Source organism: Neophocaena asiaeorientalis, unplaced genomic scaffold (assembly GCF_003031525.2).
Source record: "Neophocaena asiaeorientalis asiaeorientalis breed wild unplaced genomic scaffold, Neophocaena_asiaeorientalis_V1.1 scaffold336, whole genome shotgun sequence".
Taxonomy (NCBI): Eukaryota; Metazoa; Chordata; class Mammalia; order Artiodactyla; family Phocoenidae; genus Neophocaena; species Neophocaena asiaeorientalis.
In genome coordinates this window covers 4,517,312-4,535,617 of record NW_020174788.1, presented here as the reverse complement: position 1 = coordinate 4,535,617, position 18,306 = coordinate 4,517,312, and the positions used below count along the sequence as shown (strand labels likewise).

General features: G+C 40.3%; 1 protein-coding gene across 3 annotated transcripts in view; it reads left to right on the top strand.

Annotated features, from left to right (window-relative positions):
• GALNT10 (polypeptide N-acetylgalactosaminyltransferase 10) overlaps window positions 1-18,306 on the top strand; it is a 218,662-nt gene that overhangs the window by 32,153 nt on the left and 168,203 nt on the right. Inside the window, exon 2 of one of the 3 annotated variants that reach the window (XM_024760165.1) lies at window positions 1,287-1,403. The exons of the other annotated variants lie outside the window; for them this stretch is intronic. Coding sequence (XP_024615933.1) covers window positions 1,368-1,403 — 36 coding nt within the window. The 5' untranslated portion in view covers window positions 1,287-1,367. The remainder of the gene's footprint in view (window positions 1-1,286; window positions 1,404-18,306) is intronic. 3 annotated transcript variants of the gene reach the window in all.

The following is an 18,306-nucleotide window of genomic DNA, read 5'->3' as shown; positions in this document are numbered from 1 at the left end:
CAGTTTGTTTTCCTTTTTGCCTTTTTTTTTTTTTTTTTTTTTTACTAAGCATGATGATACCGAGATTCATCCCATTCACCTGTTGAGAGACATTTGAGGTGTTTCTAGCTTTTGGCTGTTAGAAATCTAACTCTTTTGAACATTTGTGTGCTAGTCTGTGTGGATATATATTTTTGCTTTCTTGAGAAAATACCTACAAAACAATAGAATGGCTGGGTGGTATGGTAGGTGTGTGTTTAATTTGTTAAAAAACTACCAAATTGTTTTCCAAAGTACTTGTCCCATTTTGCATTCCCACCATCACTGTACGATAGAGTTCTTGTTGCTCGGCATCCTTGATGGCACTTGGAATTGGAATGGTCAGTCTTCAATTTTAGCTGTCCTTATGGGTGTGAAGAAATGAAATTTACGTTTCTCACATGTAATTTACATGCTCTCATGAAGAGCATCTCTTCATGTGTTTATTGGCCATTTTGTATCTTTTGTGAAATGTCTATTAAAATCTTCTGTCGATTTTTAATTGGGTTGTCCTATTGAGTTTTAAGAGTTTTTTTTAATATATATTCTGTAATACAACTCTCTTGTCTGATATATGTTTTGTGAATATATTCTTCCAGCCCATGACTGTGCCTTTTTGTTTTCCTAAAAAGGTGTCAGTATCATCTAGTAAAATCTGGAGCATATGGGGTTTCCAGGGATAAGAAAGACATTGAATATTTAACAAATGTGACAAACCTTAAGAATTCTGTAGAATCTTAATGTGGTACCAACATGAATGAAAGCATATTTAATATCACATTAATTCTTGATTTGGAAATTATTTTGCATAATTTGAAGAAAAACACCGTACTAGGTACTAGAAGAGATAGAAAGAAAGGTAGAAACATCATCAAACATGGATACTCTTCTCAGGAGACTCACATCCATGGCAGAGATGGTATGACACATGTGTTGTGATAATAATTATTGTTATAAGCTATGGCTTTACTGGCATGATCTCATTCAATCTTCAGAATAGTCCTCTGATACAGATTTTCCCCACTTTGCAGATGAAGAAACTGAGGCTTAGAAAAGTTAAGTAACTTCCTTAGTTCATACAGATAGGATATGGCAGACCTGGATTCAATGCCAAGTCTGTCTGACTCCAAAGTCCATGTACGTAACCTTTAGGCTAAGTTGCCTCCCAAATAGAGCATAAGATAGGGTGTGTTAAGAATCCTAAGAGTGTTGTAAACAGGGTGTTATAGAGTAAGAAGTGAAAAAATTTATTTTTGGCTCTGTACCAGGAAGCACCATGGAAGAGTTAACATTTGATTTGGGCCTTGAAGAATGTACCCAGCCTCAGTAACAAAGGTGGCAGAAGGGGAATGCTTGACGGGAACAGTGTAAGCCAGGACTCAGAGGTGAGAATGGTCATGGGATCTATTGACTAAAGCCTAGTATTCTTCAAGGAGAATGGTGAGAGAAAGGGTGATGAAAATCAGTTCTTAAAAGGCCTTGAAAATCAGGCTAAGATGTATGAATTTGATTCTGGAAGGCAGTTGTGATCCATTGAATCATTTGAGCAGGAGGGTGGTGGGTAGTGATTTCATGGTGGCTGTGTATCTTGATGGGATGAAGTCTAGATGGACAAGGATGTAGAAGAGGTACAGAAAGCAGTTGAGGACCTTGTGGTCCCTACTGTAGGTATTGAGGGCCCCAACTAGGGCATTAGCTATAGAAATGGACAGGAAGGGATAATTACATAATTCAAAACTAGAAGCTATCTCCCATCCATACATGAATTTTTAAAAAATTAATTAATTAATTATTTATTCTTGGCTGCATTGGGTCTTCGTTGCTGCACGCGGGCTTTCTCTAGTTGCGGAGAGCGGGGGCTACTCTTCGTTGCGGTGCTTGGGCTTCTCATTGCGGTGGCTTCTCTTGTCACGGAGCACAGGCTCTAGGCGCACTTGCTTCAGTAGTTGTGGCATGCAGGCTCAGTAGTTGTGGCTCACAGGCTCTAGAGTGCAGGCTTAGTAGGTGTGGCGCATGGGCTTAGTTACTCTGTAGCATGTGGGATCTTCCCAGACCAGGGCTCGAACCCATGTCCCCTGCATTGGCAGGCATATTCTTAACCACTGCACCACCAGGGAAGCCCCGTGATTTTTATTCTATCAACTTTTCTGTAATCTGGGATTAATTTGTCCCAGTCCCTTGCCGCCTCCTCCTTCTTTGTCCATCTGTATCTTGCATACTTCATTGCCCCCAGACAGTGGCCAGGGAAAAGAGAGAAACTCCATTTGTCCTGTCAGTAATTTGTTGGCTAATTCTGATAAATGAAGTGGTGCCTGGGTGCCTGGAGAAGGCTGAAACTTCTGGCCCAAATGAAGCTTTATATTATTCATACATTTCTGTATTCATTCAGTTAACCATATTCATTCATTTACCATTCTGATGGGTTTTGTCCAACACCACCAAGCAATTCTCCAATTCTTAGTGGCACTGAATGTCCTACAAATTTAACTCAATTCTGACACTTTTCTACCTAGAGTTAGTGTCAGATGCCACAGGTTAAGGGCTCAGTCCCACAAGACTACCCCACTTCAGATGCCAGTCACAAGTCCAGGTTGTCACCTGTGCCTCTGACTATCTAGCTATAAATCAGAGGTTCCCACGACCCCTTCCTCGGGTTCAATTAATTTGGTAGAGCAGCTCACAGAACTCAGAGAAACATTTACTTATGTTTACCAGTTGATTATAAAGGATATTATAAAGGGTACAGATGAACACCCAGATGAAGGGTGAGGTCCAGAAGGGTCCTGAGAGGAACCAGGGTGTGCCACCCTCCTCTCATGTTTACCAACCCCCAGAAGCTCATCAGATCTCCTTATTCAAGAGTTTTTATAGACATTAATCTGCAGCAGCCCCTTTCCTCTTCCCAGAGGTCCGTGGGTGGTCTTTCTGGTGACCAGTCCCATCCCAGGGCTACCTGGGGGGGGTCCCACCCTAAGCAACCTCATTACCATAAGCTCAGGTATCCTCAGAAGGGCTTCTTATGAATGACAGAGGACACTCCTATGACTGGAAATTCCAAAGGTTTTAGGAGCTTTGTGCCAGGAACCTGAGACAAAGACCAAATATGTACCACAACCATCCATTCATCCAAACATTTACTCATTCGGCAAACTCTCAGTTATTTGATATTTATCAAAGTGTCTAATATGAGCCAGACACTATGATAGGTGTTGAAGATACAGTGGATAACATAGCACAGCCTCTGTCCACAAGAAGTTCACATTTTAGTGGAGAATTATTACTGCCATCTTCTTCTGGGCTTTCTTATTGTCTCACCTTTTCATGTTTTCTTTTCCCCCTGCCCTTTCTTGCCTTCTTTTGGATTTTTTTCTCATTTTACTTTTTTCTTGTCTTCAACTAAGAGAGTTCAGTATTCTGTTTCTACACTTCGAGTAGTAAACCAAGAAATTTTAACCTGTATTTTGAGTCTAAAATTAATCAATATATTTACTCTTCTTCCAGCCGATACAAGGATCTTAGTGAACCCCTCAGCTTTGATCACCCCCTCTTCTGACTTACAAGCTATTGTTGTCATGTATCTTAGTTATTATTTTTAATTCCATAAGACTGTACTCTTACAGTTTCACACAAACCTTCCAAATGGAATCACTTTGCTTCTACCTGAAGCATATTCTTTTAATTTCTTTGAGTGAAGGTCTCTTGATAGCAAACTCTAGGTTTTGCTTGAGAACTTCTTTATTTTGTGCCTGTCCTTGCTGGGTATACAATTCTAGTTTGACAGTTGTCTACCATTATATATTCAATACATTATTCTACTGACTTCTGGATTCTGTTACAGCTGTTGAGAAGTCAAGGGTCATATTGAAACAGGAGGGAAGGGGGCAGGGCACAACCTTTAAAAGAATGATATAGCCATAGTACACAGTGAAAACTAGTGAGAACCAACTGGGTCCAAGATGGCAGAAGATTCACGGCTATCTTGGATCCAATTGTTTCTCACTAGTTTTCATTGTGTACTATGGCTATATCATTCTGTTAAAGGTTGTGCCCTGCCCCCTTCCCTCCTGTTTCAATATAATGATTATTCCTTTACATTAAGTCTGTCTTTCCTCTGGCTACTTGTAAGATTTTGTCTCTTTTTGATGTTCTGCAGTTTCACTATGACGTAGATTTTTAGAAACAGCTTTATTGAGGTATAATTGGCATAGAGTGAATTGCACATGTTTAAAGTGTGTAATTTGGTAAGTTTTGACCTGTGTATATACTCATGAAACCATCACCACATCAAGATGATGAACATATCCATCATCCCCCAAAGTTTCCTATGTCCCTTTATGCTTGTAACCCTTCCATCCTGTCCTTTCCATTCTCCTATGTTCCCCAGGCAACCACTGATCTACTTTCTATCGCTGTAGGCTAATTTGTATTTTATAGAATTTTACACAAATGGAGTCACACAGTGTATACTTTTTTTTTTTAAGCTGACTTCTTTCACTCAGCATAGTTATTTTGAGATTCATCCTTATTGTAGCATATACAATAGTTTGTTCCTTCTTATTGGTTGGTGATATTCCTTTGTATGGACATGCCACTGTTTATTTATCCATTTACTTGGTGGATATTTGGGTTATTTCCACTTTGGGGCTAGTATAAAGTTTTTGTGAACATTGATGTTCAAGTCTTTCTATAGGCATATGCTTTTATTTCTCTTAGGTAAATCTGTAGGAGTGGAATGGCTGGATTATATGTTAGGTGTATACTGTTGGCCCCCCATATCCACGGGTTCCACATCTGTGGATTCAACCAACTGGATTGAAAACAATTTTTTTTTTAATTCCAGCAAGTTCCAAAAAGCAAAATTTGAATTTGACATGGGCCAGCAAATATTTACATAGCATTTATGTTGTATTAGGTATTATAAGTAATCTAGAGATGATTTAAAGTATATGGGAGGGCTCAGGACCTTCAAGATGGCAGAGGAGTAAGACATGGAGATCACCTTGCTTCCCACGAATACATCAAAAATACATCTACATGTGGAACAACTCCTGCAGAACACCTACTGAATGCCGGCAGAAGACCTCAGACTTCCCAGAAGGCAAGAAACCCCCCACATACCTGGGTAGGGCAAAAGAAAAAAGAAAAAATGAGAAAAAAGAATAGGGATGGGACCTGCACCTCTGGGATCTTCCACAATCAACTTCATGTACCCTGCATCTGTGGAATAACTGAATAGACAACGAATCATCCCAAAATTGAGGTGGTGGACTTTGGGAGCAACTGTAGATTTGGGGTTTGCTGTATGCAATAGACTAGTTACTGATTTTTATATTTATCTTAGTTTAGCTTTTAGTGCTTGTTATCATTGGTGGATATGTTTATTGGTTTGGTTGCTCTCTTCTTTTTTTTTTATTACTCTTTTAAAAAATATTAAAAATTTTTTTTATTTTAATAACTTTATTTTATTTTTTGTTTTCTTTCTTTCTTTTTTTTCTCCCTTTTCTTCTGAGCCGTGCATCTGACAGGGTCTTGGTGCTCTGGCCGGGTGTCAGGCCTGAGCCTCTGAGGTGGGAGAACCGAGTTCACGACATTGGACTACCAGAGACCTCCTCGCCCCATGTAATGTTAATTGGCGAGAGATCTCCCAGGGATCTCCGTCTCAGTGTTAAAATTAAACAACATCCAGCCTCATCCACCAGAACACAGGCACCAGTCCCCTCCACCAGGAAGCCCACACAACCCACTGAACCAACCTTACCCACTGGGAGAAGACACCAAAAACAACGGGAATGATGAACCTGCAGCCTGCGAAAAGGAGACCCCAAACACAGTAAGTTAAGCAAACTGAGAAGACAGAGAAACACACAGCCAATGAAGGAGCAAGGTAAAAATCCACCAGACCAAACAAATGAAGAGGAAATAGGCAGTCTACCTGAAAAAGAATTCAGAGTAATGATAGTAAAGATGTTCCAAAATCTTGGAAATAAAATGGAGAAAATACAAGAAATGTTTAATGAGGACCTAGAAGAACTAAAGAGCAAATAATTATGAACAACACAATAAATGAAATTAAAAATTCTCCAGAAGAAATCATTAGCAGAATAACTGAGGCAGAAGAATGGATAATTGACCTGGAAGATAAATAGTGGAAATAACTACTGCAGAGCAGAATAAAGAAAAAAGAATGAAAAGAATTGAGGGAAGTCTCAGAGACCTCTGGGACAACATTAAATGCACCAGCATTCGAATTATAGGGGTCCCAGAAGGAGAAGAGAAAAAGAAAGGGACTGAGAAAATATTGGAAGAGATTATAGTTGAAAACTTCCCTAATATGGGAAAGGAAATAGTCAATCAAGTCCAAGAAGCGCAGAGAGTCCCACACAGGATAAATCCAACGAGAAACACTCCAAGGCACATAGTAATCGAACTATCAAAAGTAAAATACAGGGCTTCCCCGGTGGCGCAGTGGTTGAGAGTCCGCCTGCCAATGCAGGGGACACAGGTTCATGCCCCAGTTCGGGAAGATGCCACATGCCGTGGAGCGGCTAGGCCTGTGAGCCATGGCCACTGAGCCTGCGTGTCCGGAACCTGTGCTCCGCAACGGAAGAGGCCACAACAGTGAGAGGCCCACGTACCGCAAAAAAAAAAAAGAAAAAATATTAAAAGCAGCAAATAACATACAAGGGAATCCCCAAAGGGTTAACAGCTGATCTTATGGCAGAAACTCTGCAAGCCAGAAGGGAGTGGCAGGACATATTTAAAGTGATGAAAGGGAAAAACCTACAACCAAGATTACTCCACCCAGCAAGGATCTCATTTAGATTCAACTGGAGAAATTAAAACCTTTACAGACAAGCAAAAGCTAAGAGAATTCCACCCCCCCCCCCCAACCCACTATCAACAGAATTAGAAATGAAAAAGAAATAACAACTGACACTGCAGAAATACAAAGGAGCCTGAGAGATTACTACAAGCAAGTATATGGCAATAAAATGGACAGCCTGGAAGAAATGGACAAATTCCTAGAAAAGCATAACCTTCCAAGATTGGACCAGGAAGAAATAGAAAATATAAGGAGACTAATCACAAGCACTGAAATTGAGACTCTGATGAAACATCTTCCAACAAACAAAAGCCCAGGACTAGATGGCTTCACAGGCGATTTCTATCAAACATTTAGAGAAGAGCTAACACCCGTCCTTCTCAAACTCCTCCAAAATATAGCAGAGGGAGAAACACTCCCAAACTCATTCTCTGAGGCCACCATCACCCTGATACCAAAACCAGACAAAGATGTTACAAAAAAAGAAAACTACAGGACAATATCACTGATGAATAAAGATGCAAAAATCCTTAACAAAATACTAGCAAACAGAATCCAGCAGCACATTAAAAGGGTCATACACCATGATCAAGTGGGATTTACCCCAGGAATGCAAGGATTCTTCAATATACGCAAATCAATCAGTGTGATACACCATATTAACAAATCGAAGGATAAAAACCATATGATCATCTCAATAGATGCAGAAAAAGGTTTTGACAAAATTCAACACCCATTTATGATAAAAACTCTCCAGAAGGTAGACATAGAACTTACCTCAACATAATAAAGGCCATGTATGACAAAACTACAGCCAACATCGTTCTCAATGGTGAAAAACTGGAACCATTTCCACTAAGATTAGGAACAAGACAAGGTTGCCCACTCTCACCACTATTATTCAACATAGTTTTGGAAGCTTTAGCCACAGCAGTCAGAGAAGAAAAGGAAGTAAAAGGAATACAAATTGGAAATGAAGAAGTAAAACTGTCACTGTTTGCAGATGACTTGATACTATACATAGAGAATCCTAAAGATGCTACCAGAAAACTACTAGAGCTAATCAATGAATTTGGTAAAGAAGCGGGATACAAAATTAATGCACAGAAATCTCTTGCACGCATTCCTATACACTAATGATGAAAAATCTGAAAGAGAAATTAAGGAAACACTCCCATTTACCATGGCAACAAAAAGAATAAAATACCTAGGAATAAACCTACCTAAGGAGACAAAAGGCCTGTTTGCAGAAAACTATAAGACACTGATGAAAGAAATTAAAGATGATACCAACAGTTGGAGAGATATACAGTGTTCTTGGATTGGAAGAATCAACATTGTGAAGATGACTGTACTACCCAAAGCAATCTACAGATTCAGTGCAATCCCTATCAAACTACCACTGGCATTTTCCACAGAACTAGAACAAAAAATTTCACAATTTGAATGGAAACACAAAAGACCCCGAATAGCCAAAGCAATCCTGAGAAAGAAAAATGGAGCTGGAGGAATCAGGCGCCTGGACTTCAGACTATACTACAAAGCTCCAGTAATCAAGACAGTATGGTACTGGCCCCAAAACAGAAATATAGATTAATGGAACTGGATAGAAAGCCCAGAGATAAGCCCATGCACATATGGTCACCTTATCTTTGATAAAGGAGGCAAGAATATACAATGGAGAAAAGACACCCTCTTCAATAAGTGGTGCTGGGAAAACTGGACAGCTACATGTAAAAAAATGGAATTAGAACACTCCCTAACAGCAAAACTGGACAGCTACGTGTAAAAGAATGAAATTAGAACCCTCCCTAACACTAAAACTGGACAGCTATGTGTAAAAGAGTGAAATTAGAACATTCCCTAACACTATACCCAAAATAAGCTCAAAATGGATTAAAGACCTAAATGTAAGGCCAGACACTATAAAGCTCTTATAGGAAAACATAGGCAGAACACTCTATGACATAAATCACAGCAATATCCTTTTTGACCCACCTCTTAGAGAAATGGAAATAAAAACTAAAATAAACAAATGGGACCTAATGAAACTTAAAAGCTTTTGCACAGCAAAGGAAACCATAAACAAGACGAAAAGACAACCCTCAGAATGGGAAAAAATATTTGCAAACGAAGCAGCTGACAAAGGATTAATTTGCAAAATATGCAAGCAGCTCATGCAGCTCAGTAACAAAAAAAACAAACAACCCAATCCAAAAATGGGCAGAAGACCTAAATAGACATGTCTCCAGAGAAGATATACAGATTGCCAACAAACACATGAAAGGATGCTTAACATCACTAATCATTAGAAAAATGCAAAGCAAAACTACAGTGAGGTATCACCTCACACCAGTCAGAACGGCCATCATCAAAAAATCTACAAACAATAAATTCTGGCGAGTGTGTGGAGAAAAGGGAACCCTTTTGCACTGTTGATGGGAATGTAAGTTGATACAGCCCCTTTGGAGGACAGTATGGAGGTTTCCCCAAAAACTAAAAATAGAACTACCATGTGACCCAGCAATCCCACTACTAGGCATATACCCTGAGACAACCATAATTTAAAAAGTCACATACCACAATGTTCATTGCAGCTCTGTTTACAATAGTCAGGACATGGAAGCAACCTAAGTGTCCATTGACAGATGAATGGATAAAGAAGATGTGGCACATATATACAATGCAATATTACTTAGCCATATAAAGAAACGAAATTATTTGTAGTGAGGTGGATGGACCTATAGTCTGTCATACAGAGTGAAGTAAGTCAGAAGGAGAAAAACAAATACCCTATGCTAACATATATATGGAATCTAAGAAAAAAAAAGTGGTTCTGATTAACCTAGGGTCAGGACAGGAATAAAGACACAGACGTGGGGTATGGACTTGAGTACATGGGGAGGGGGAAGGGTAAGCTGAGATGAAGTGAGAGAGTGGCATAGACATATATACAGTACCAAATGTAAAATAGATAGCTAGTGGGAAGCAGCCACATAGCACAGGGAGATCAGCTCAGTGCTTTGTGACCACCTAGAGGGGTGGGATAGGGAGGGTGTGAGGGAGATGCAAGAGGGAGGCGATATGGGGATATGTGTATACATATAGCTGATTCACTTTTTTATACAGCAGCAACTAACACAATAATCTAAAGCAATTGTAATCCAGTAAAGGTGTTTAAGAAAACATTAAAAAAAAAAGTAAATGGGAGGCTACTATATCATTTTACATAAGGAACTTGAGCATCCATGGATTTTGGTATCCTCACGGAATCCTGAAACCAATTCCCAACAGATACTGAGGATCTGCTCTATTTAACTTTTTAAAAGTTGTGGTGGTACCATTTTAAGTTCCCAGCAGCAGTGTTTGAGAATTTTACCAGCTCCACATCACTATCAACACTTAGTGTTATCAGTCTTTTCAATTTTAGCCATTCTAATAGGTGTGTAGTAGTATCTCATTGTGGTTTTAATTTGTATTTCTCTGATGACCAGTGATGCTGAGCATCTTTTCATGTGCTTCTCTGCCCTGTGTGTATCTTCTTTGTAATGGGTTTGTTTAAATCTTTTGCCCGTTCTTTAAAAATTGGGTTGTTTGGTTTCCCGTTATTGAATTTTGAGAGTTCTTTATATTCTGGATACAAGTCCTTTATCAGATACATGGTTTGCAGTATTTACTCTAGTCTGTGGCTTGTGTTTTTATTCTGTTAACAGTGGCAGAAATTTTAAATTTTGATATAGTTTGATTTATCAGTTTGTTCCTTTATATATCATGTTTTTGGTGTCATATCTAGAAATATTTGCCTAACCCAAAGTCACAAAGTTTTTTTCTTATGTTTTCTTCTAGAAGCTTTATAATTTTAGGTCTTAAATTTAGAGCTGTGATCCATTTTGAGTTAATTATCGTATGTAGCATGAAGTATGGATCAAAGTCCTCCTCATCCTCTTCCTTCTCATCCCCATCCCCCCTCCCTGCCCCTCCTCTTATATATTGGTATCCAGTTGTTCTAGTATTATTAGTTGAGTATACTGTCATTTCTCCACTTAATTGCCTTTGCACCTCTGTCAGAAATCGGTTGTTCATATATCTGTGGGTCTATATCTGTACCCTCTATTGTGTTTCATTGATTTATTTGTTTTTCTTTATGCCAGTACCACACTGTCTGGATTACTGTCACTTTATAGTATGTCTTGAAATCGGGTGTTAGTTATCCAACTTTATCCTTTTCCAAAGTTGTTTTGGCTATTCCAGGTGCTTTGCATTTCCAGATGAGTCTTAGAATCAGTTTACCAATTACTGTAAAAGAGCCTGCTGGGATGTTTATTAGGATTACATTGAATCCATTGGTCAGTTTTAGAAAAATGGACATCTCATCAATAGTTATTCTTTTGTATATTGCATAGCTTTTTTGATAGAGTTTTTTATTTACCTTAGCAATATTTTGTTGTTTATGGTCTTTACATCTTTTTCAGATTTATCCAGTGGATTTGATAATTTTGGATTTTGTCATGAACGTTATTGCAAAAATTTCAGTTTCTTGTTCATTGCTAATATTTTAAAATACAATTTTTTTGTTTGTTTTTTGGGTTTTTAAGTTATTTTTATTTTTATTATTTTTGGCTGCATTGGGTTTTCGTTGCCTCATGCAGCGTTTCTCTAGTTGCAGAGAGTGGGGGCTGCTCTTCATTGCGGTGCTCAGGCTTCTCATTGCAGTGCCTTCTTTTGTTGCATAGCATGGGCTCTAGACACGCAGGCTTCAGTAGCTGTGGCACACGGGCTCAGTAGTTGTGGCTCACAGGCTCTAGAATGCAGGCTCAGTAGTTGTGGCTCACGGGCTTAGTTGCTCCGCAGCATGTGGGATCTTCCTGGACCAGGGATTGAACCCATGTTCCCTGCACTGACAGGTGGATTCTTAACCACTGTACCACCAGGGAAGTCCCCAATTTGTTTTTTAATATATTGTCTCTTGCAAACTTGCTAAACTCACTTATTAGTTCTAATAGCCTTTTGTGTACATTACATCAGTTTTTCTACATAGGCAATCATGTCTTTTGCAAATCTTTTCAATCTAGGTGACTTTGTATCTTTTTCTTGCCTTATTGCACTGGCTAGAAGCTCCAGTACAGTGTTGAATAAAAGCTGTGAGAGTGTGGATATCCTTGTCTTGTTTCTGATCTTTGGGTGAAAGTATTTAGTCTTAATGGTGACATTATATGTGATGCTAACTGTAGCTTTTTTGTAAATGGCCTTTATCAGATTGAGAAAGTTCCTTTCTAGTTTCTTGAAAGATTTTTTTGTTTTAATCAGGAGTAAATGTTGAATTTTGTCAACAGCTTTTTCTGTATTTATTGAAATGATTATTTGGTATTTCTTTTTTAATCTGTTAATATGTGGATTATATTGACAGATTTTGAATGCTAAACCAACCTTGCTTTCCTGGGATAAACTCCACTGGTCATGATTTATTATTCTTTTAATATATTGTTTGATTTGATTTGCTAAAATTATATTTAGAATTTTAATAACTGTTTTGAAGAGGGAATTTTTGTGTAGTTTTCTTTCAATGTTTTTGTCTGGCTTTGGTATTAGTGTATTTTTTTAAATCCTGCTTGGGATTAGTCTTTCAGAATCTTGGATTATTGTCTTTTATCAGTAGGAAATTTCTCAGCCATCATCTCTTCAATATTTCCATTGTCCCATTTTCGCTTTCCTTTCCTACTGTAACTTTAGACATTTTTAAGAACTTTCCACCATATCTTCCATGTCTCTTAGCTTCCCTCAAGTATTCCTTTTTGTTTTTTTATTAATTTTTATTGGAATATGGTTGCTTTACAATGTTGTGTTAGCCTCCATTGCACAATAAAATGAATCAGGTGTACACATGCAGATATCCCCTCCCTTTTGGACTTCCCTCCCATTTAGGTTACCACACTGCATTAGGTAGAATTCCTGGTGCTATACAGTATGTTCCCATCGATTGTCTATTTTATACATAGCATCAATAATGTATATGTGTCAGTCCCAGTTTCCCAGTTCCTCCCGCCCCACCCCTTTCCCCCTTGGTATCCATACATTTGTTCTCTACGTCTGTGTCTCTATTTCTGCTTTGCAAATAAGATCATCTGTACCATTTTTCTAGATTCCACATATATGCGTTATTATACGATATTTGCGTTTTTCTTTCTGACATACTTCACTCTGTATGACACTCTCTAGGTCCATCCACGTCTACAAATGACCCAATTGCATTCATTTTTATGGCTGAGTAATACTCCATTGAATATATGTATCTTCTTTATTCATTACTCCATTGATGGACATTTAGGTTGCTTCCATGTCCTGGCTATTGTAAATAGTGCTGCTATGAGTATTGGGGTGCATGTGTTTTTTTGAATTATGGTTTTCTCTGGGTATATGCCCAGTAGTGGGATTGTTGGGTCATATGATAGTTCTATTTTTAGTTTTTTGAGGAACCTCCATACTGTTTTCCATAGTGGCTGTATCAGTTTACATTCCCACCAACAGTGGATGAGGGTTCCCTTCCTTTTTTTTTTTTTTTCCCTCAGTACTGCATTCTGAACAATTATCTTGGAGTTCTCTTCTAGTTAATCAGCTATTTGAGCTAGTTAGGCTACGGTTTTACCTACCTACTGAGGGTTTTTCTTTTTTTTTCCTAGTAGTATAGTTCTAAAAGTTGTATTTAGATATTTTTCAAATCTACTTGTTCTTTTTCATAGTCTCTTATTATTTTTTCATATTTTAAATCCTTTTTATTTATTAAAGCATGTTAAACACATTCTTTTTCTGATCACTGAAGGGTTTTTTGGCAGGTCTGATTTTGCTGTGTGTTTTCTTTTCACTGCTTTTCTAGTACCTCATTTCTTTATACATTTTGTATGTTCGTTTGTTTTACCATGGACTCATATTTCGTGGAACCTTTTCTGTGGGAATTCTCTGAAGGTGTGTTCCTCCAGGAAGGATTGGCATTTGGTTGTGCCACATACATGGTGGGATCATTTTACACTAAATTCTCAGTTTGAAGTTTTCATACCTCCCAGATACTCTGATTATGGACCACAAACTTGTACGAGGATTGGCTTGTGGCAACAAATTCTCAAGAGAGATTCTTTCCCACCCCATTTACTCATTGCTGAAATTTGAGCCAGTCCTCTGGGTGATGTAGGGAGTCCTAGCTCTATGTGATTGCTGGTATAGAGTGGATCCCTATACAACTCCCCACCTGGTGTGGACTCTGGCTTTGTCCTCTGTGTCCTGTGTTGTAAGAACATGTGCAAATCAACACTGGTGTTAACCTGTTTTAGTAAATGCCCTCAGACAAAAGCCAGTTTCACTTCTCCTTGCTTCTGGCTTCCTATTTTCGTTTGGTTTTTGGTTTCTGATTATTTCTTACTTTCTTGCAAACTTACCAATACATTTAAAAATATATGATTTTGTTTCCTTTCTTACATTTTTATTCTGCTTTTTTGGTTGTTTTTAGGTAGTGGTTTATCAGAGTATCCAGTCTACCATACTTCTGGAAATGAAAGTTGGGCCTCAAACATTTTTTTTTTTTTTTTTTCGGTACGCGGGCCTCTCACCGCTGTGGCTTCTCCCGTTGTGGAGCACAGGCTCCGGACGCGCAGGCTCAGCGGCCGTGGCTCACGGCCCGCGGCATGTGGGATCTTCCCGGACCGGGGCACGAACCCGTGTCCCCTGCATCGGCAGGCGGACTCTCAACCACTGCGCCACCAGGGAAGCCCTAGCCTCAAACATTTTATGTTGTGGTTGTTAGAAACTGTTTCTTCTGTGGGATTAATTGCATTTATGTCAGTTTTGTTTTCCTTTCCTTTGGTAAACACCAGAAAACCAAGGGAGGGAGGGGTTTATTTTTCCCATATGGTAGTCTGTACACTGTGTTATTAAGACCATCTAATGAAGCCCTGGGCTTTACATCTTTCCCTTTTACTAAATCACCTAAGCCAACAGAGTTGAGGTTTTGTTTTAGTTTGATTAAAATACCTGTACTCCACCACATCTAGAGTCAGCCCTTATTATATACTCTCATACTATTCTTCCTGAGGGCCTATTGCTAATCAGCTTTGTGAACCTTGGGGTTGCCGTCGCCTTATTTGTAGATGAGGGGGATGGGTTGGATCTGTAATTCCCAGTCACTGGTCCACAGACTTGTTCCAGTTGTTGAAATTTTCACCAGTCCAAGGTAAAATTAAAGAAAAAATGGGGAGAGAACAGTGAGTTTTATCAAAGAGCTTATTGTGTTACTTATCCCAAGTGGATATCATTCCAACTTGGTATAATATGTCCTTTATTTTCTGAAACGGTAGCAGACGATAGGTTGTTTGTCTCCTTGGTTTGTTTGAATGTATTTATTGAACAGAACACAAAGCTGACAACACTAGGTCTCTTCCCAACATTTTGGTGTTGGGGGGGAATCTTTTCAAGTCCATTGAAATCAGAAGTCAAGGAATCACTAGGTTAGATAACTTTGAAATTGAACAGCCTCAGCTTTTCCATTGTATAGAGGGCAAGAGATGACTTTCCTTTTCCTATTAGCTGTAAAGTTTGGGTTTTTTTTTTTAGCGGTACGCAGCCCTCTCACTGTTGTGGCCTCTCCTGCTGTGGAGCACAGGCTCCAGACGCGCAGGCTTAGCAGCCATGGCTCATGGGCCCAGCCGCCCTGCGGCATGTGGGATCTTCCTGGACCGGGGCATGAACCCGTGTCCCCTGCATCGGCAGGCAGACTCTCAACCACTGTGCCACCAGGGAAGCCCTAAAGTTTGGGTTTTGATTAATTTAATTTTGGGTTTTATTTTTCACCATGGGCATATTAGAATGAGAGTGAAGCCCGCTTTCTTGGGAGGAACGAGGCCATGATGGGGCAGTACCTTGGTCTGTCGTCTCAAAGTCATGCCTGTGTTTTCTAGGTCATGGTTTTGGTAGCAGCCTTATTGATAGCATATCTCTTCCGTGTACACGTTTTAGCTCTCTCGGTTACAGATAAGTCCTTTGATACTTGCATGCTTGCCTTTGCATTCTGGAATCCTAGAAACCCAGGTTTTCGTGTCCATCAGCTTTTCTGCACAGGATTCTGCATACTTTGGGTTGTGGATTAACTTCACTCCAGAGAGCCGGTTAATTCACATTCCCTTGCAGTATGTCAGCTCAAAGAAATGCTGCAGGCATGGGTGGCTCTCTGCCCTCATGGGAGGGAGAGCCAGACGGCTCAGCAAACAGCACAGTGACCTGTGAGAATCTTTAAGGCAGTGGGAAGAAACTGAAGGAAAAATATTTTAAGCAGATTTTTATAAAATGTGACAGTATTAGAAAGCCAGATCACTGGTGGGTTCAAGGTCTAGCTCCATCTTTCATTGCTGTATGGCTTCAGACAAGCTGCTTCATTTCTCTGGGCCTCTTATTTTTATCCTTAATAAAAATAGAAGGCTGCTATCTGTCCTTCTTCCTATATTTGATTGTTTGAAGATTATTTGGCTATTGTATGTAATTTGGTTATTATAAATGAGCTACTGTGGGCTATAACAGTGGTCAAATGCCAATAAGATTTATTGATTTATTCAGTGCAGGAGGCATAGTTCTATGGGATGGGAGTGCACTGGTGCAAAAACCACTCCCTGCCTTCAGGAAGCTTGCATTCTAGTGGAAGAAACAGACGATAAACAAGCGGAAAAACATTAATAACACAATGGTGATGGGTGCTGTGAGGAAATAAACAGATTGGTGTAGGAGAGTCAGGGAGAGGGTTCAAGGAAGTTTCTGTGAAGAAGTGATGGTCAAGCTGTGACCTGAAGTCTGGAAAGAAGCCAGGAGAAGAGTTTTAGGTGGAATAAACAGCAAGGACGGGGCCCTGAGGCCACAGAGAGCTGGCTTGCTTGAACACTAGAAAGGAGTGCACCATGGCTAGAGGGCGGGACTTGTACTGGACACATGGTTAATTTTATACAGTGTGAAGCAGCTTCAACTTCCTGTCACATTTTTTTCCCTATTTTTCAAGCTTATTTGTCTTGGGGAACAAAAATTAATTTGTAGATATGTTCTGGATATTAAAAATCATTCCTAAAAATATCTTTAGAATGCAGAAGGGAGAATACTGTGCGGTAGAGTGTGGGCTGTGGAGTCAGTTGCCCCTCGGGTTCTCATGGGCTCTGCCACTTAGGAACTGTCTGACCTTGGACAAGTTACTCAGCCTTCCTGAGCCTCAGTTTCCTCATCTATAAAATGTAGATAGTAAACCCTGAGCTCCATCCCTCAGAGGAATGTTATGTATATAGGATATTTTAGAGGAAATGATAAATATGAAAACGTGTGGAGTGTTTAAAGAGCATTATTAATGGGAGAGAGGATGTCTTGTCTCCCGGTTGGCTCTTTGCAAATCCCAGGCTCGTTGGGCTGTCGAAAATAGACAACTCAGAAGCCATGTGCCTTGGCTGGGGTGAATCAGTGCTAGCGTGCAGGTAGGTGGGAAGTCCATTCCAGGGCTGTGTCCTTTGCGTGCTGCAGCAGCAGTGTTACAAGGAAGTAAATGAATAATAAATGAAGGGCTCTGAAGCCAGCCTGCTCCTGTAAGATTTCTGTGCCGAGGAGACTCAGCAGAAAGGACACGGCCTCACTGTCCCATCTCTGCAAGGAGAGGCCGGCTCTCTGCTGGCGGCCCTGGCGGAGCCAAGGCTCTGGTCTCTGAACACAGTGTGTGGCCCCAAGGCGTGGAGGCCTGGCTGTTGCCCTGGGTGGTCCAGTGGGTTATGTGGCAGCGCTGAGATGGGGCTGTGGCTCTTCAGAGCGCCACCCCAGTGCTCGTGGCACCGTGGCCCTCTGTTTTTGGCATTCTGAGATGCTTACTCATTCAACAGCACATGGTGTTGCACACCTAACCATGCTTCTGATACTGTGCTAGCACCGAGGATACCGGGTAGGCAGGGCCCTCCCTCGTGCCACGTTCAGCCTCGTTGAGAGCCAGGTTGTTAAGTACTGTAATGGCAAGAAGGTGACAGAAGCGCTTTTGTGGGTCACGTGGAGGGTGCAGTGTGAGCACACAGGTGCCCAACTCGGATTTGTTTATGCTTTGGGGGGCCCTGGGAAAGCTTCTTGGGAGAAGTACCATTTAAGCGAATATCAAAGGATGAGGTTAGCCAGGTTGGAGAATGGGATGAGGAGAGGATTCCAGACAGAGCATCCTGCTTGTCTGACTGGGGCTTGACCTTGCAGGGTTGAACAGTGAGGTTTGGGACCAGAAGGGGTGGGTGGGGGTCTTGGAAGGAAGATGTGCTCCGTGGTGAGGAGTTAAGATTGTATCCCAATGTCAGTGGGAAGCCCTTGTAGGATTTACATGGTCAGGCTTTAATTCTGCATGGATCGCTGCAGCTGCTATGTGGAGACTGGCCAGGAGGGGACCAGGGTGCTAGTGGAGGAGCCATCTGGGAGCCGTGAAGCCC